At 42.7% G+C, this 20,036-nt stretch overlaps 1 protein-coding gene across 13 annotated transcripts in view; it reads right to left on the bottom strand.

The window, feature by feature from the left end:
* Positions 1-2,969: 2,969 nt before the first annotated feature.
* C2H11orf24 (chromosome 2 C11orf24 homolog) overlaps positions 2,970-20,036 on the bottom strand; it is a 69,062-nt gene continuing 51,995 nt past the window's right edge. For 9 of the 13 annotated variants that reach the window (XM_054971215.1, XM_054971214.1, XM_054971217.1 and 6 more), the window contains 4 exons: positions 11,347-11,471; positions 9,221-9,460; positions 8,422-8,535; positions 2,973-5,862 (listed from right to left, as the gene is read on the bottom strand). In XM_054971215.1, coding sequence (XP_054827190.1) covers positions 4,580-5,862; positions 8,422-8,535; positions 9,221-9,377 — 1,554 coding nt within the window. In that variant the 5' untranslated portion in view covers positions 9,378-9,460; positions 11,347-11,471 and the 3' untranslated portion in view covers positions 2,973-4,579. Of the gene's footprint in view, positions 5,863-6,436; positions 7,089-8,421; positions 8,536-9,220; positions 9,461-11,021; positions 11,112-11,346; positions 11,472-20,036 lie in introns of those variants that run through there. The other 4 variants (XM_054971223.1, XM_054971216.1, XM_054971219.1 and 1 more) reach the window with 3 other exon arrangements.

The following is a 20,036-nucleotide window of genomic DNA, read 5'->3' as shown; positions in this document are numbered from 1 at the left end:
AGCAGGCAGCACGGAAGCTGGCTAAGGCAGCTCCTCGTGAGCAAGGCCAGGCAAGTTCAGTAGCTCAGAGGCTGGCTGGGGCAGCCCCTCGTGAGCAAGGCCAAGAAGCCCTCAGCTGGGGATGGCTCACACTCAACCCCACCCTGCCATCTAGGCAAAGGAGCCCAGAAGGGATTAGTGGTTGGAGGGAAACACCTGGGCCTGGTCAGGAGAGGGAACAAGCCTGGAAGGAGGGCGGGGTGGAGACAGGAAGCCCTATAAAGGGTGGCTGGGAAGAGCTCTGGGGTGGTGGGTGTGAGTAAGGAGTGAGGATGTGGAGTGAGAGCAGAGCAATGCAAGAGTGGAGGCTTGGAGGAGAGTTCTGGGAGGCGAAGGTGATGGAGGATGCAGATGGTAAGCAGGCCAGGTTGAGCAGGCCAGCGAGTGGGCTGAGAGGGAGTCCGGGTGATGTATACCGCCCCTCCTCCCACAGAGCAGGGTCCTGTAGAATCCCTGGCCCCCCTTTGATGTCAGGAGCAGACCGCCCAGCGCCCTGCCCAGTGGCGGCTGCTGCTAGCCCTGACACTACACAACACTGGCTTGTGGGGTGGGGGTGCTGCTGTTGAAAAGTAGCAAGTAGCCAGGCCTGGGTGAATCATGCAAGTTACCCTATGGTTGGTGCCAGGCCTGGTCCCAATAAGTCCCCCCTCAAAGTCTGAAACACCCTGAAAAGGCCCTGCCCCTCCCCCTGTCTTTTACCGACAGAACCCAAGCCTGGAATACTGGCTGAACTCTTATGGTTGCCTAGCTTCAGCCACTGAGGACATCTGGTTAAAGCTACAGGCACTTTTTTATCATTTTAAAGTTTTTGAAACCCTCAATGTATTTTTTTTTTAAAGATTTGAGATTGTCTGCAGACTTGGGGTATTTTTTTTAGATGTGTAGGGTAATTTGTCTTGTCTGTTTATGGCTCCAGTCTCCAGATTTAAGTATCCTCAGATCTTTTCTACTTAATTATTAGTGTATAAGATGTCAACATTAGTACACTTTGAAAGCCTTAGTTAAGCCTGTCATTAATAAACAACTTCAAACCATGCTTTCAGATCCTGGTCTGACATACCTTAACTATTTATACTTAACTGGCTTGATACCCATGCTTCGCTATTGTATTTAACTACTTTAAATCCAGTTATAGTACTTATTGATCTATAACATTTTTTGGTTTGTGTTTATTTTCTTGAGTTGGTTTTGTAGTATAATAGCATAGTACTCGAGCTTCATAAAGGTGTTTGACTAAAGCGATGCGTGTTACCCCTATTCAGGAGTCTTGTACCGTCTTTCTTCAACTGTCTGCAGTTTTCTTTTCCTGATTTTTACTTTAGAACACAGAGTTCCACAGCTGACCAATCAGAGCTAAGCTACAAGAGATGAATTACACAAGGATAAGCATGTGAAGAGATCCCATGTAAGCTGGGATCTCCCTGGCTCTGTAGAGAGGGGAAATTGACAAAGCCTTCCAATCTCTTTTAAAACTCAGCTTCCCGGCTAACATTGTGACTCTTTTCATGTGCTTATCCTTGTGTAATGTGTCTCTTGTAGCTTAGTTCTCAGAGAGAGGGGGGTGCAAGCCGGCAGGAGCCTGTCAGCCACACAGGAAAGCCAGGTCCTGCAGGGAGATTGGTAATCCTGGTGACCTTTGTGGGGAAGACTGGGAGGTGCATTTTACCTCAGGACACATTCAATGACTCCCAATAGCAACTGCCTACTGTTTAGGGATGCCAGACCTCCGGCGGGGGTGGGGGATCCCCTTCCCCGCTCCCCACACCCCGCCTCCACTTACCTAACCAGCAGGGGGGGCACCTTCCCTGCGTGCTCCCCCGTGGTGCTGCATGCTCCCGTGTGCACCCCCCTCTCCCCCAAGGTAAGTGCCAGGCCCCTATGCCCCGCCAGGAGGTTGAGGGGGCCTGGCAACCCTAGGCCACATACGCAAATGACATCTGTGTTCTAACTGTCTCGGGGGGAGGGGGATGAAGTGTGGAATGTGGTGAGCCCCAATCAGCTTGCATATGCAAATGACCTTGAAAGGATGACCCAATCAGGGAAGAGTGGCTGAGCTGGCAGTGGGCGGGGGTGTAAGCAGGCAGTAGCCTGCCAGCCACACAGGGAAGCTGTATTCCTTTGGGAAAACATATTTGACCTCTTTTTACCCCCTTAGGGGATGAATTTCTTAAAATCCATTCTTAGTGGGTGTTTATATCATGAAAGCAATGTTCTCCCCAAATTTCATGTTGCTAGGTCCAGGGGTGGGGGCTGGGTGTTGATGAGTCAGTCAGGACACTTATATATATATATATATATATATATATATATATATATATATATATATATATATATATATATATATATATATATATATATATATATATATATATATGTTCAGATCATCACATTCACCATTATTTAAACAAACCATAGTTTCAGATGTCTGAGCTGACAACCCCCTTCCTGTTAATAAAAGTGTTATCAAATTACTTATCAAAGAGCAATATGCTCTTGTAGCTGCTACTTTTACTTATTCATGAAGTCTTATTCCAAACCCTCTGATTCTTTCTCTTGCACAATTATCTATCTACATCTTTACTTTATTAAGCTGAATTTTTAAGGGTAGCCCATTCAATTTGTGCCAAGCTAACTTCCTTTGCATCTTTGGTCACCAGAGATACATTCAATGTAGCTCTGCTGCTGCTTGCTGAATTGATCCAGGAAATATTAAAAGTATGGTAGATTATTATACACACAAAAATGGAAAATTTTGACATTAACCACAACAGAGGAACAGTTGGTGATGATAGAACTTGCAGAGATGGCTAAACTTACTTCTTTGATTAGAGAAAAGACTTTATCTACATTTATTGCTAACTGGAAACCACTTACAGACTTTTTGCATAAACAGAAAAAAAAGAGCTAATGATTTGTGGATTTGATGATTAGGGGGGAGAAATTGGATAACAGAAAAAGAAGACCCTTACTTTTTGTAATTATAGAGTGTTAAGCTTGTGATTTTACTTGTGTTTAACATAGAGAAAATCAGAAGTCACTTCTTTATATTTTTTATTTTCCTTTTGTCAGCTTTGTATTTCTACTTTTCTTTTTTCATTTTTTTGTTAATTTTTTACCTTTGGCTCTAAAAATTCTTAATAATTTTTTTTAAAAGTATTGGTGAAGTTCCCTTCTCTTTCCTACACCATGCTCGTGTGAGAAAAACCACCATATATTTGCATACTTGAACTCATCTGATAAACATTTGAATGATTTTGAAAAAATATCAAGCATAAAATTAAGCTAATATTAAAGAGTAAGAGCACATATAGTTTATACGTTCTTTAAGGGACAAACACACACATGGAAGAAAAAGTCAAAGGTCCATTGCTCTTTCAGTCCTCCACTGAGAGAAAATGGGGCAGTAGGTATGTGTGGGTTCTTTTTAAATAATCACTGGTTAAACCATTTCCATTAACACAGTCTAAAAGGGCATAACTATGCTTTACAAAGTCCTCATGTTCCCCATGTATCCACCCCACTCTTAGTGACAGATGTGCTTTGGAACTTTGTGAGTTCTGTGGTCAAAGGCAGGTATGGAAGAAGAAAAAAAAGGTGAGTGAACCAAAAACAGAGCCATTGACTTTTAAACACGCTCTACCATTTCATTTATTCAGTGAGTACAAAAATAAAATCATATAGAGGTGCAGAGGTACCTCAGGAAAAAGCCATCATGATTAGGAAATAGCACAGCATTAATAGGGGCTAGTAAACAGCTGTGTTTTCCTTTAAATAATCAAGGAACTCAGGAAAACAAGATGGCTGTTCCACTAAAATTACCCCCAACAGAGGGTAATAGGAATGCTTAGTAATTCTAAACAGCTTTTTATCCAAACCTTTCTGTTCTGTAAACAAATAGTTCGTTTAGATGCTCTTGAACTAGCAGCATCCCTCATGGCTGATTTAGTGCTGTAGCAAGTAGCAAAGTGAAACGTACCATTACAAAGAGGTACCAAGCTGTGTAAAAAGGTTTGCCCTTGATACTACTTTGGGCATTGCTACCAGCATCTGATTTGCTACTCTGTACACCATTTGGAGTAGCAGCTGCTATCACAGTCTCTGTGCAACTTTCGGCATCAGGCATGCTGGAACTCCAAAAAACATGGAATCACTCCTTTTCCATTATTTGTGTCACAGGAAAAGGTATAATGTTAACAAAACCTGAGGAACTCGGCCTAGGAAGCCACAAAGTCCTTATATGAAGGTTGCTTGCAACATTAATGCTGCTTTGCAATGGCAAACTAAACTGGCACAACAAAAGTGATACTGTAGTTTTAGAAATAATATATCCATGGCAACCTGTAATGGTGAGTTTAAAAAAAAATACTTTACAGTAGAATGCATGGCATTTCTCCTACATTGCACCAGAAGTAATTTGGAAGCACTTTCAATTGATCTTTGAGGCAAAACAGGGCACTGAAAGCCAAGCCATTGCGGGCTTTCAAATCTGAGAGAGAGAGAGAGTGTGTAATAAGAATCTCCCTTTGCAACTCTACTGCTTTCACATTTCTGAGTCTGCATACATCCCATTGATTAAATAGTCCACTTGAGTGTAGTCTTTCTTCCTGTAGCTCTCATAGGCCTGTATGGCAAATAAAACTAAAACTGTTATGAAAAATAGGACTCCAAAAAGAAGTGCTAAGAGCAAACTGACATCTACCTGCTGATAGATACTCTCACTACTTAAGCCTTGCTGATCTTTTCCTTGTACAGTTGCTGATTTGGGCAATGTTGCTGGGCTTGTAACTGTAAGCACTGATGGAGTGGTGTGAGTTGGTGCCATAACAAGTTGGCTGGTAGTCTTTGTTTGCTGTGTAGTAATGGAGGTTTCAGAATCCTTTGTAGAGACTATGGGAGTTACCGTAACTGGATTAGATTTTGCCCTGTCTATCAGAGTTGTCTTATCATCTGACTTTGTTGTTGCAGTAGTTGCTCCTGCAGTTGTCAGAGCTGTGCTGATGACTGTTGAATGGGGTCTTGTCACTGATGGCATTTGTGTTGCTCCTGCAGTTGTCAGAGCTGTGCTGATGACTGTTGAATGGGGTCTTGTCACTGATGGCATTTGTGTTGCTCCTGCAGTTGTCAGAGTCATGTTGATAATTGTTGAATGAGCAGTTGATAGACTCTGGGTTGCTCTAGCAGTTGTTAGAGATGTATTTGTAACTGTTGAATGAGTTTCCAATGTCTGTGGACTATGGGTAGTTTCCACAACAAAGCTTGCTGGTTGTGAGCGACTTCTTACAGAGCTCGTTAGTACAGAAATTTTGGGATTAGTAGTTGAGGATAGGGGGGACACTAAATGGTTCCCTTTTATGGATTCAGACCTGCTAGAAAGAAGTTCTATTGATGTCATGTTCTCAGTTGGTCCAAATGTTGGCTCCTTGTTACCTGTTCCTTTTGAACCTGCTGTACTCTTAACAATATGGAAATATGTGGCAGATTCTTTTATATGAGGGGAGATGGTGGGAACTAAAGAGGTGATTGGGACTATAGCCGCTGGTTTATTACTACTTGGGGTTATATTGTTATGAATTCCACTTAGGTCTGCAGTTCCTGCTGTAAGTTGAGAGGTGAAAGTAGTAATGGTCTTCACAGTCATTAGAGGTGGGCTGACCCCACTATCACCAGAGATCTTACTTGCTTGAGTTAATGAAATAGGCACTTCTATATTACTGGTATTAACAAGGTTTTTATTAGTCTTCATCTCTAGTTTTCCATTAGTCTCTTCTGTGTTATTGGGCTGTAAGGGTATTCCAGTCTCTCTTCTTTTACGGATCATGAATCCTTAAACAAAACAAACAACAACAACAATAACAAAAAGATATGATCAGGACTAAAAAATGGTAGTGGTACATGAGAGGCAATTTACTTTTATAGGGCAACCTTCAATTTATTCACTGTGATTGAGAAAAAACATTACACAGTCAACATCTATTTGGAACTAACATCTTGCATATAGCATTGATCTGAGAACATGCTATTTTGTTTGGTTTCTAGTATGTGACTCCATGGTTCTATATGCACAAATGCTGCTTGCAGAAAAGAATAGCATTAGCCGCATAGATCTTTCAGGGTAGTTATAAACTGCTTACAGGTGGCAACAACTACACTGCACAAAACAGAAGTGAACAACTCTAGTGCTGTAACTTCATTACAACCTGTGCTGCTTATGTTCCAGTCTACCATAGTGGGATACAGCTGACTGGTAACACAATTTTAATAGCAAGGACTGAAAAAGCAATAACATTGGTTCCATCAACTGACTCTCATGCTAGCTGAGATGGACCTTTTACCCACCCCACTCTAGTGTGAACAGCAAGCAACATTACTGGAATCCACCCCTCCCCCCGCCATATACCTCAGTTGTTCACAGCATACAGTTGAAATATGCAAGAGGATGGCTTTGCTAAAGCTCCTGTCATCCACACGTGAGGAGTACAAGATCCCTTAGCTTGTGCCTCTACTTGTACTGTAGGCAGTGACCAAGGTATATAATTCAGTGGAAGGCTTGAGATCAGGACCTATTCTGGAGAAAACAGGGGCTGGATTGTAGCCCCAGGATATTAGCCCCTGGTTATCCCTACCATTCACTTTCAAAAAATATCTGAAAAACATTTTTTTAAAACACACACAATTCAACTCTCCCAAACATTTAAATAAAAACAAGCACACGCTCAAATTAGAATGCTGAGACATATTTCTCATTAGCATTACTAGTTCATGGCTGTAAGACCCTGTTTGACTGAACATGACTACCAAATCCTTGAAAAAGCCTTCCTTTGAGGGCCACCATGGAAAGTTGCCCTTTAAAAAAAATATGTAAAGGGTGTGTGAGAATTGTCCTGTACAAGTCTGTTTCCATAGTTCTTAACTTGCTCTATTTTGTTATGGTGTCACTTTTAATTAGTACAGAAAACCCTGCTGGTTTAAAAATCATTGCTAGTACCAGATGCTAAAACATACTGATTACACATCCAGACTTCAGTTTTCTCATATTGACAGCCAAACAATGCCAAGACTTCCTCCAAAAAGATATGGGTATAAGGATAAATAAATACAAAAACAAAAAGACACAACAGTACACAACAGGAAGTGCACAGCCACTTTTAAAATGCTGACAACCTAAACCAAATGGTTTTCCAGAACTGCATAATTCTATTTTCTTCACTGGACAGATTCCCAAATGCAAAGAGGGGGCACTAGAGTCTCCATGTTAGATGTGAAAGCCTCCAGGTTTTGGCAAGAGGCATGTAGTGCTGCTGCCGCCCCAACACAACAGCAGCTCAATGCCTGAATGTTTAATCTACTCTTCCTGCTCATCTTCAAGGCATCAAACAGTGGATTAGAGGATGGCCTCAGGATCTTAATTTAGTGGGCCTATCAAACATCAATAATCCCTGGCACTATCCAGATCTTGCCAGATATTTGTGTGGGCTACAGGATCCCATTCTTTCCACAAATAGTACAAAATTCATTGTTCATTTTAAGCTATCCTTTTCCAAGGTGACTAGTTGACCAGACATGGCTTGGATCCAGACTAATTTGGCAATTCCCACCAATTCCCCTTCCCCTTGTAGACTCTCCTCATGCCATTTTTCAGGGTCTTCTATCCTCCAGAAACAGCATTCTGTGGAGATCAGTGAGCTGTAGGGGGAGGGAAAGTTTCATTCTGCAATTATAAAATTTAATAATGATAATGATAATGATAATATGATAATGATAATGATAATCATAATTGATTTATATGCCACCCTTCAGGACAACTTAATGCCCACTCAGAGTGGTTTACAAAGTGTGTTACTATTATCCTCATGACAATCACCCTCTGAGGTGGGTGCAGCTGAGAGAGCTCTGGAAGAGCTGTGACTGACCCTAGGTCACCCAGCTGGCTTCAAGTGGAGGAGTGGGGAATCAAACATGGTTCTCCAGATTAGAGATCTGCCACTCTTAACCACTACACCAAACTGGCTCCAGCCAATAGTCTTAAAGGGAGAAGCATTTGCTGCAAATTCAGTTTACCAATGTTTCACTCTTAACCTACCCAGCAAGCAAAGGCTAAAAACTCTCAGTACAACTAACTAACTTTTTGTAATACCTTGCTTACCAGTACAACCAACCAACTTTTTTGTAGTACCTTGCTTACCTTCCAAAGCATATAAACCCCTAACCAATGCATTTCCCTGCTGGCTCAGCACTTAACAGGCCTCTAGGACCCATCTCTCTGTTAAAACTTCTGGCAGCCTGCTGAAGCCCCTTTAAAACATAACATCTGGAAGATGGGTAGGGAAAGAGAATTTTACCATGTGAATGAACCAATTAAAGTTTACCAAGAGTCCACATTACCTCCCATTAGTTCTTTGATGTCCTGAGTACTGGCATTCTGACACGTACTCAGTTGAGGACAACGCAGGAGGACACAGCGGTTTTGATAAAACACTGACCAGCAAGAGTGATTACCTAGAACACCACACATGGAGAAAAATCATCTTTCTTTTAGTAAAATGAACCCAGTGCAGTATAATCTACTAGAAGAGAACTTTGCAAAGCTGAAAGACATACTGTTCTGGTTTAAATTTCAAGACAAGACAGCAAGATGCTGGGTGGGGGCCTTTTGGTTGATCCTTCTTTCCAAAAGTAACACCCCTATACCCAACTTAAATTCATTTATCCTCATAACTATCCTGGCAGGAAAATTGGGTGCAGTGAATGTCAGCACTTACTAGTAAGACATCTGCACATCATCACTTAAGGAATTTTGGCTGACAATGTAAAAAGCTGCAGTAGAAAAAAGTGAGATCCCCTTCCTTGAATGCTTTTAAAGTAAGGAACAGATAGGCCTCTGTAAAAGGTGATTTAAAGCTAAAAGGTTGTAGGGGCTGGATTAAGTGACCCTTGAAGCTCATTTCAAATTTGATTCTAAACATATTCCAAGACCACAAGGCAACAAAGTCACATAAGAATGTAAAACATCAAATCCAGAGACACCCGAGCAATATTGCAACAATTTCCACATTAGCAGCATTCACAAAGACCAGTGCCTAGGAAACTGATGGTCTGTTTTAAATAAAGCTCTGAAGTTGTTTAGCTACTGCTTCTATAAGGCATAACTATAAATGCTGAGAAAATGTAGGCAGAGCTCTACCTGAAACTGTTGTGCCTCTACAAGCTTGCTTGCAATGTTTTTCACTGCTGAGAAGGTTTATCCTTGCTATTTGAGCCCCACTCCATTTTAAGATGGAATCCTTGTTTTCAGATATGCATAAGGAAATCAACAGGAAAAACACAACAGCTGTCCTCATCTTGGAGCTTGCCTCGGAAGGAAGTCAACTCTTCCAGATGATGTCCTCCAGGATTTACCACTGTCAGACCTTAAGTGACATATCTGCAAAAGTACAAAATTACAAGCTTATATTTACCAAATACTTTTATGACATTCAAATATTTGCCTGTTTGCTAAGGCTCTCTTTCTGTGGATCTCAAAACTATGCTAACCTTTCCAACTGTTTGCAGAGCTGTAAGCGTTCCTAAGACAATACAACAACAAGCAATTAAACCAGAATATTTTCCATAATCCTTTTTGGATGGGTCTAGAGATATGAAGGCATGGAGAAAAAAAATTCTACGGGGAAAAGGTCCCCCCTCCATTTTCCCCTAAGGTCACACCCCAATTTTTCAATTGAGATTGAAAAAAATTCAAATTGGAAATTTTGGGGGAAAACATTTATGAAATACTTTCTTTTTTAGAATGAGTGAAATGCTTTTAAAGACTAGGTGGACATGCTGTAGTTATATACAGCTCTTAAATGCAAGAAGCATTTCTACACCAAGAAGAATCTTCATAAGGGGAGCATGCAGGGCTTTCATAGCTGTTGCATGCATTTTGTTGTCTTTTTGACCGGACTCTCCCCTTGGGATTGACCTTTTTACCTCTCCTTCAAACCACTGGGATACATATTCCCACAGATTGAGTAACAGGTAGAGGTGGGCACGAATCAGGAAAAAAATGAACCATGCGGTTCGTGGTTCGTCCATTTCACGAACCACGAACCACAAACTTTCATGAACTTGCCCCAGTTTGTGAACTGGTTTGTGGTTTGTGGGGTTTAAATGCCCATTTCCATGATGCTACAAAGCATCACGGAAAGGGGCATTTCACCTCCACAGGCTCGGATCAGCTGCTTGTCAGGGAGATCCCTGACAAGCAGCTGATCCGGGGGTGAAAATGCCCCTTTCCCTGCTGCTGCAAAGCGGCACAGGAAGGAGCATTTCATCCCCGAAAGGCTTGGATCAGCTGCTTATCAGGGATCTCCCCAACAAGCAGCTGATCTGGGGGTGGAAATGCCCCTTTCCCTGCTGCTGCGAAGTGGCACGGAAAGGGGCATTTCACCCCCACAGGCTTGGATCAGCTGCTTGTCGGGGAGCTCCCTGACAAGCAGCTGTTCTGGGGGTGGAAATGTGGGGGTGGGGGAAAGGAATATTTTAACATGAACCAAACGAACTGGCAGAACAGTTCATGGAAGTTCGTGGAAAACGGGCTTCCATGAATCGTTGGTTCACGAAGCACAAACCGGCCCGGTTCGTGATGAACTTTAGTTCATCTTGTGGTTCGTGCCCATCTCTAGTAATAAGTAGCTTATAATTGAAGGGGAAAAGATCAGAAGGAGGTAGGACAGAAACTGCACAAAAGCCTCCGAGGAAAATTCTGAAAGTTCCATTGAGAACTGAGGTCTAACCAGTAACAACAGAAGGAAAAAGAAGCATCTAGCTGGAACTTCATCTAGCTGTACAGACATTATTACTGAAACATAAGAGTTTCAGTTTATTGTGAATTTAATATATCACTGTATTCATATTTTAACCACCGTAGTTTAATCACTGTAGCTTTATATAATTTGCAATTTTAATTTCTATCTCTAATGCTTTCTGAACAAATCACTCCTTACCTTTAGCAGTGAGGTCTGAGTTAAGGGGTTTCACAGTCAATCTTTTCGGGGTGGCTCCTATTACAAATTTGGTGACATGCGACATCAACACTGTAATGTTCATATAGGCATGGAATCATTAATATACCTCCCCTTTTCTCAGCAAAATGGTGTGGCAATCTTCTAAAAGCGTTTCCACACTTCAGATCTTTCTGAGAGAACCCCCCTCCCCCCCCCGTGTTGTGCAAATACTTGCCAATAAAATATGTATTTCTCTATGCTACCAGGATGACCAAACACATCCTTACATGCGGAAAATACCCTACAGACATTTAAAAAATCTTACATGAGTATAAGTGAGGTGGAAGTAGCACCAAACGGTGTCAATCCAGAAGTCCTGTTTCTTCTGTGACATCTGTATCATACATGTCCAGTCAACTTTATCTGGTGATGAACTAGTATCTCCATCAACTGCATGCAAAAAACCTTCTAGTTATTTATTTAAAATTTGTATTCCGCCCTCCCTGCAAGCGGGCTCAGGGCGGATAACATATTAAAATACAATTAAAATACAGTTAAAAATTCGTATTAATTAAAAACAACACATTTAAAACAAGATGGTGGACAGCCTTCACAGGGAGGGTTTTATACACCCCTTTTTTCCAGGAGGCCCAGCCTCAGCCATATGTCTGGCGGAACAACTCTGTCTTGCAGGCCTGGCGAAAAGATAGCAAGTCCTGCCAGGCCCTGATTTCAGCAGACAGGGCATTCCACCACGTGGGAGCCAGGACCGAAAAGGCCCTGGCTCTAGTCGAGGCTAGGCAGGCCTCCTTGGGGCCAGGGACCACCAACAGCTGTTTGTCCCCTGATTGGAGTGTCCTCTGGGGAATATATGGGGAGAGACGGTCCTGTAGATACGCTGGTCCCAGTCCGCATAGGGCCTTATAGGTCAATACCAGAACCTTGAATCTGATCCGGTACTCCACTGGCAACCAATGCAGCTTGCATAAGAATGGTGTTATATGCGCCTTATTTGGCACTCTCGTAATAACACGCGCTGCTGCATTTTGTACTAGCTGTAATCTCCAGGTCAGGCTCAAAGGCAGCCCTGCGTACAGCGAGTTACAGTAATCTAGCCTAGAGATGACCATTGCTTGGATCACTGTAGTTAAGTCACGGGTTGACAGGTAAGGGACAAGTTGCCAGGTCTGCTGCTGATGGAAAAAAGAGGACCTGACAACCGCTGTGACCTGTGCCTCCATTTTCAGGGAGGCATCCAAGATCACCCCCAGGCTCTTAACCCTTGGAACTGGCACTAATGGTGCCCCATCGAGGGCCGGGAGCCGGAGTCCTGAACCTAATCCCCCGTGGCTCAAGTATAGGACCTCCGTCTTCGTCAGGTTCAGTTTCAGCCAACTCTGCTTCAACCAACCAGTCAAGGCTGCAAAAGCATGTTCCAGGACATCTGGGGCTGAGCTGGGCCGGCCGTCCATCATCAGATACAACTGGGTGTCATCTGCATATTGATGACACCCAAGTCCGAAACTTCGCACCAACTGAGCAAGGGGGCACATATAGATGTTAAACAATAAAGGGGAGAGTATTGCTCCCTGTGGGACCCCACACACCAAAGGGTGGCGGGATGGCAATTTCTCCCCAAGTGCCACCCTCTGTCCCCGACCATGGAGAAAAGAGACAAGCCACTGTAAGGCAGTCCCTCATATCCCCATATCGGCGAGGCGGTGAGTCAGAAGATCATAATCAACTGTATCGAACGCTGCTGACAGATCCAATAATATCAGCAGCGCCGAGCCGCCTCGATCCAGATGTCTACGAAGATCGTCTGTGAGGGCAACCAGCAACATCTCAGTCCCATGTCCTGGACGGAACCCGGACCGGAAGGGGTCTAGGGCTGAGACATCCTTCAGGAAGCCCTGCAGCTGTTTCACCACCGCCTGCTCAATCACCTTTCCCAAAAACGGGAGGTTCGAAACCGGGTGGTAACTGACCAGGTCAGTGGGGTCCAGCGATGGTTTCTTTAAAAGAGGCCTCACCACAGCTTCCTTTAATGGCCCAGGAAAAACCCCAGAGCCTAAGGATAGGTTGACAATGGCCTCCAGTGAGGACCGCAGCCCCTCGGCACTGGCCTTTACCAGCCACGATGGGCATGGGTCCAAGGGACATGTGGTGGGCCTAACTGATCGCAGGGTCCTGTCAATTTCCTCCCCAGAGAGTGGGCTGAAATGACCAAATATCGGCCCCGAAGATGGCCAAAGGGTCTCCAGCTCATTCACTGAATCAACTGTGGCTGGCAAGTCACGGTGGAAAGACAAGATTTTATCAGCAAAAAAGCTCCCAAAAGCCTCACAACTAATATCTGAATTCAAAATTTGATGGCCTCCCTCTGGCAAGGGAGCAAGAAAAAAACTGACCAAGCACTTGCAAGAACAATATATTTCTCTAGGACGTCATTATTGACCACTGAAAATATATACGGCAGAAGTATGTAAATTATGACCATCATATTATTTGCCCAGAAGATATTTTTTGAGCAAGCCTATTCTAGAATCCAAATATGAATGTGTACTGCAATCTATGCAAGAAAAAAATCAATAAAGTATTGTGTCTTGCAGTACTTACAGATGACTAGACAAATGTTTTGGGAGAAGGAATCATACATTTTGTGGTAACACCGCAATAGGGATGCCAGTGCCCCACCAGGGGCAGTGGATCCCCTGCTCCCACCCCCACCTCCATTTCCCTGGCCAGCGGGGGGGGAGGACACACCTTCCGGGGTGAGCTCCCGCGTGCCACAGGGGCCCAAGCAGTGGAGCACTTCTGCGCTCTGCAGCAGCCGGATTTGGGCCAATTAGCCCCTTGGGGAGCGCGGAAGTGTTCCAGGGTAGCAATGTAATCCGCGCAATGGCATCACTTCCCAGAAGTGACATCATCACACAGGCCAGGAGTGCGCATGCATGCTCTGCACATGCAACAAGGGCAGACAGAAGGTAGATGCCGGTCATCCAATCTCCCACCTGGGGAGGGGGGGCAGTTGGGGACCTGACAACCCTACACCGCAACCACTGTTTTACAAAAGCTTCGAAACAGGCAAGAATACACAAATTTCAGGATATATTAGTAATAAAATTTGCAAAATTGCAGAAAAGGTTGGAAGAGGTAAATTATTTGCTTTAGTGACTGACAATGCAGTATGAAAGCAGCACGGAAAATCATAGGAAATAAATTTCCACATAATACTGCAATTGGATGTACTTCCCATGTCCTAAACCTATTTCTTTTTTTTTTTATAATAGTTTTTTTATTTTCAATATCTAACATACAACTACTACATACATACATACCCTACAAAACAGTAACTACAAAAGACTACAATAGCACAAGGGGTAGGAAAGAAGAGAGAAAAAAGAGAGAGGGAGGGAGGGGTGGAGAAAAGGGGAAGGTACCCTACAAACACTAAACACTAAACACTACATTTCTGTTTTCCCTTCATACTGCCATTATTCAAAAGTTAAAGCTTTATATTATATTGATGGAGTGGTTGACCTTACTAAATGCAAATTACAATTTAATTTCAAGTTAGATTTTTCTTCCCCTCCTGGGTCCCCGACGGAGTTCTCTCTGCGCAACTGCAGCCGCAGTGCTCGTTTCCTCCCCCTCCCCCTCAGGCTTCTCCTTTTCGTCTAGCTTGGTGCACTGGAATTCTGGGTTCCTGTCCTCAAAATCCCTTAGTTGATCTTCTGATAATATCTTAAAGGCTTGATCTTTATGGGTGAACCAGATTCCTTCTGGAAATAACCATTTGTACTTTATTCCACGTTCTCTCAGAAGAGCTGCGAACTTTTTATACTTAAAACGTCTTTTCCGGACTAGAAATGGGACGTCTTTCAATATCTTAATTTTATTGCCCAAAAAGTCCAAATCCGCATTATATGAATTGTATAGGATAGTGTCCCGGATCCTCTTAGATGAAAAATCGATGATGATCTCGCGCGGCAACTGACGCTTCATTGCATACTTTGAAGTAGCCCGACGGGCTTCCAAAATGGCGCTTTTAACTTCTTCTTTAGTTGCCCTCGCGGGTATCGCCAATAGTTCCGAGACAAGACCCCGTAAGTCCTCGTTTTCCTCCTCTTTCACATTCTGGAGGCGCAAAATTGTCTGTGTTCGTTCCACTTGTAGCCCGATCAACTGATTCTCCACCAGTTTAAGCTCTTTATTCGTAGCCTTCACGAGTGACGCACTTTCCCGAGCAGACTTCTCTGCCCCCCCCGCTGCTTCCTTGATGGTTTTCACTTCGCTCTCAATTAAGCCCACCCTTTGATCTGTTTCATTCAGCTTGTCAACAAAGGGTTTTATAGCTTCACCAACTGCCCTCCGTACAATTTCCTCCAGCGATTCTCCCTTTAAGGCAGCCGAAACTGACTTGCCAAGGGCAGGACTTTGTTTTTTTGTTGCCATTTTGGGGGGGGGGGGCGCCAACCAAATTTTGAGACTCAGCAAAGGGGAAGAGTGAGCCTTCTTAGCTTCAGATCTCACCTCTCCTTCACGTACGCTTGTAATAACAGAAGGAATTCGCTTACTTGTAGGCTCTCGCCTAGTTCTGCTCTTTGCCGTTTCTCATGGCCCGGCAGCACTCGAGGCGCCGCGCACGTCCGCCGGCCTCCGTAGGGACAAACGGGCAATTAACCCCCCGCATCGATTCCGGGGGGCTCTTCCCGCAGCGTCCCGGACCCAGCCTCCCTCACTGGGAGTTTTGGGGGCTAATCTTCGCAGATCAGCCGCCCGGACAGGGTGCTCGGCCGCTTCCTCTCGAGCCAGCGAAGAGGAGCGTCCGACATGGCGGAGAAAACGAAACCGAATCCCTCCTAAACCTATTTCTTAATGATTTCATGAAATTGGAAACAGTGGAAAAGATCTACAGAAGAGCAAAAGAAATTATATTTGTAAAGTCTACTCACTGTAGCTGCAGTCATTAAGAAGCAGCAAGAAGAATGGTAAGAATAGAATAGCAACAGTGAAGTAAATCTAGGTGGAGTGATGTAATCTCATTTGAAGATTTACTAAAAAAATGAAGTTGTTCCTCAAGAAACAGTTATAATTGAAGATCTCAAAGTAGCAAGGAGTGTATGGAACTCTGTTCTTTCTTTCTTTCTTTCTTTAATTACACTTCAAGACCGCCCTCCCCGTCAGACAGGCTCAGGGCGGTGGATGAAGGAATTGTGTGGAAGTTGGACCTAATGCATAAGATTCCAGGAAGGAATTGGTTCAATGTGGGTCAAGGTAGGAAGTGGTTCAATGTGGGTCAAGGTAGGAAGTGTTTGCAGGCCCAGGCCTAGCTGAAACATGTTGGCTCAGCTAATTAACAACACTTGCAAGCAGTCTGTGAGTCTCTAGTGAAACGGCCTTGAATACCAGTCTCAGAGAGTTCTATCTAGCCTCCATGAACGTTCTCATAGCAGAAATGTCAATTAGCTGCTTTGCCCTGATTGGCTCCTGTGTCGCCTAGTGATGTGCTGAGGGTTAAAAAAGATGGCTTCTGAGTACACATCAGACACCTACCATTCTTTCTTCTTCACCTTGGCAAACCTACATGCTGCACCAACTCAGCATGAAGAGTGCCTACTTGCTATCAGATAGGTAAGATGAACAGCTATTGGACGCCAACCAGAGAAGCTTAAATTCATCAGCTCTTGAAATTTTAGATAGACAGATTTTAGTTTAGCAACAGTAAGGTCATTTGTTTTATGTCTGTTGCCTGTTTGTTTGAGTGCCTTCATGCTTTGCAATACTCTTTAAAAACTAATAAAATATATTGAAGCAGTCTCTGGATTTACTGAGACTTGAGTACATCCCAAAGACGAACCCAGGGGTTGGAGAGTCAGGACCTCAGGGAAGGCAGAGCTCTCAGCCCAAATTAAGTAAAAGGGTCAAGCACCACTCCTGTTTAACTGTCGGTGTGGCTGTTTTCAGTGCCTGGAGTAGGAGGTGAGGGGGTTTGAAACCTACAGGTATCTTCTGGATTCAGCTGCAGCACTCTTCAAAGACTCTACATCAAGTTTCTTCAAAAATCACTGTGGTCAGACATTCTTTACCTTATTGCATAGATAAAATCCACTGTAAGCATATCATCACTTACAAGTATGAAAGAAAGAAAGGTGCAAGATTTAGTTCAAAACCAAGAAGAATTTTGTGCTTTCCCTGGTCATAGATCCAGAGGAGTTAGCCTTGTTAGTCTGTAGTTGCAAAACAGTAAAGAGTCCAGTAGCACCTTTAAGACTAACCAACTTTATTGTAGCATAGGCTTTCGAGAACCACAGTTCTCTTCGTCAGATGCATCTGACAAACAGAGTTGTGGTTCTTAAAAGCCTATGCTACAATAAAGTTGGTTACTCTTAAAGGTGCTACTGGACTCTTTACTATTTTGAGAAGAATTTTGTTGCTAGTCAATTCATGCAGCTGTAAATCACTTGGATCTGAGATTCCAAGGTACTCAGGTCAGTGATGATACCATTCCTGCTGCATTTGACTGGATTAGCAAACAAGCAACACACTTGGGACTTGACATTAGAAAGGTTCTTTCTAATACAGGGCATCATTAGCAATTTAGTCCAGGAGTGCAATCTGAGACTCTGACAAACATATTTCTCCTGCAACATGGTGGCAAGACCTATGCATAACACTGCCTCTGCCTCTTCTTATTCCATACCTGTTTCAGATTCCTCCATCTTCTGCAGCATGGGAAAGGAACTGGTCCATGTTTGGAAACACACACCATATCAAGAAACAAACTAACATGTGACAGAGTAGAGAGGTTTGTTTCCATTTGTGCAAACCTCAGGTTTTCCAAAGAGTTGCATGAGTATAAAAATGAAGGCTCAGAAAGAATCAGAATTTTCAGAAACTGATTCTGATAGGAGACATTAAATGCTGATACTTTTATTTTTAAATGGGACTAATTTTGTACAGAATTAAAATTATATAGTTTGTATGCTGATAATACACTAGTGAATAGTTTAACGCTTTAATGTTATAAAATTTAACTACATATCAAAATATGCTACTAGTTTTGAGTGTGTGACCCTTTTTCTGAATATGTATTTCTGAATAATATATTTTATGTTATTTACCACAAAGCCTGCATTTTCTGTTTGACTTCTATTTTTTCTACTTTTCAGATAGGAAAAATTAAGGTATGTTTGCTAAAGTAGTAAAAGATGCATCAGCTTGCAATTCTCTCCCAAGTATTGGGTATATTTGCAATTTTGCTTGTAGAAAACTAAAGCATTTATAACTTTTAAATTAAATGAATACATCAAATACTGAAATTTTATATGCTACGTTATGACGACACCTCTGAAGATGCCAGCCACAGCTGCTGGCGAAATGTCAGGAACTACAATGCCAAGACCACGGCAATACAGCCTGGAAAATCCACAACAATCAAAATCAGTTATATTTGATAGGATAGTATCAAATTTCTGATTCTGTCCCCCCAAAACAGAAAAATATCATCCGTGGCCCACACACTTGGCTTCCAAATTTCCAGAAATTTTACAACTCTACACATTATAGGCTTCAACTTTTTGAAGTTAAAGGAGTCTGGCCCAGAATAGTTCTTAGATGGGAGCTCACTGGAAACTATAGGTAGTCTGCTCTGAGTTGCTTGAAGGAAGTACACAATATTCTAGGTATATTCTGCTGCAAATTACAGCATAACATAATTTTCTAAGTACAACTCAATTTCCTACCATCCCTAGCTAAATTGTTAGAACTACATACATTTCAACATTTTCTTGAGTGGCAAGAAGAGTAAAAAGAATCAGAAAAACATAGCCACTCACAGAAGGCTACAGAGTTAACCAATAATATCATGGGCTAGGACATGGGAACCCCACTGGATAGCCTCATTGTGGCAGTCCTCACTCTCAGCCTACCTTCTTCACAAGGAAGTAGAGAAAGAAAGATATTCCCATAACCATGTCTCTCAAGTTTGTAGGCATAGAACAGTCTGGGCTCAGATTACTTCTGGTAATGAATGACTACTCTTTGTACCACTTCAGCTAGTGGGGAAGTTGTGACCTCTTTGTTGGCTTTGGCTCTTCTGTGGAAGATTACTCCTGAAAGCTACTCAGAGGTTTCAGCTGGTTCAGACTGAAGTTGTCCTTTCAGAAAACTTATTACATCCGTATTTTTACAGCCATACTAAGTTTGATCACAGGGACCTTAAGTAGCTGGAGAACGAGAGTGAGGAGACCACATCTCTGACAATTTAAGGCTCACTAGAGACCAAATTTGAGAAAACTAGGGCCAAACAAGTTTTTTTTTTAAAGCCCAACATATACCTTTCATCAGTTCCCTGAGTAATATTCACCATACTAAATGCACTTTCCTATTTCTCCATTCCATTTGGAAGGCGCCTCATTTTTCTCAGATCAAGATTTTAAAAACTCAAAGAACAGATTAAAAATTTAACAACTCATTAGTATGTTTCAGGAAATAAGATTACTTGGATGGAGAGCAAAACAAAAGAAACACAAGACTACTTGGGCTGGTGTCATTCTTCACTGCTTAGGAATACCACATAGGACTCAAGAAATTTTTAACACATATTTGGAAGTCTTTTGTTCCAGGTGATTCAATGTGAGCAAGATGGCATTAGTCACTTGATCTTTGGGCTCAGGGACAAATTCAACTGAGCCATGTTATGTGTACAGACATCAGGGTAGGGGGAGAGTAGAGCTGCCATCCCATCTCACATGGTACCGATAGGATTGTTTATTAATTTAGCCTAGCTTCAGCAGATCTGTACTCTTTTGGAATGCTAAAAGTGTAGTAGTTGGCTGAAAAATGTTGCAGAATGAGTTTTGTAGGTGGTCTACCAGGGAGCAAAATTATCTCACAGTGTGAAAAACAGCTGCATAGAACCCTCCTTAGTAGCTGGGAAACATGAAGAATGTGCTATGACCAGCAGGTCTTTATCATTTAATTCCCCATCATTTCAATGTTTTATGCAGC

This window comes from Eublepharis macularius, chromosome 2 (assembly GCF_028583425.1).
Source record: "Eublepharis macularius isolate TG4126 chromosome 2, MPM_Emac_v1.0, whole genome shotgun sequence".
Taxonomy (NCBI): Eukaryota; Metazoa; Chordata; class Lepidosauria; order Squamata; family Eublepharidae; genus Eublepharis; species Eublepharis macularius.
Note: the sequence above shows the minus strand (reverse complement) of the source record. Positions and strands in the feature narration are given on the sequence as shown.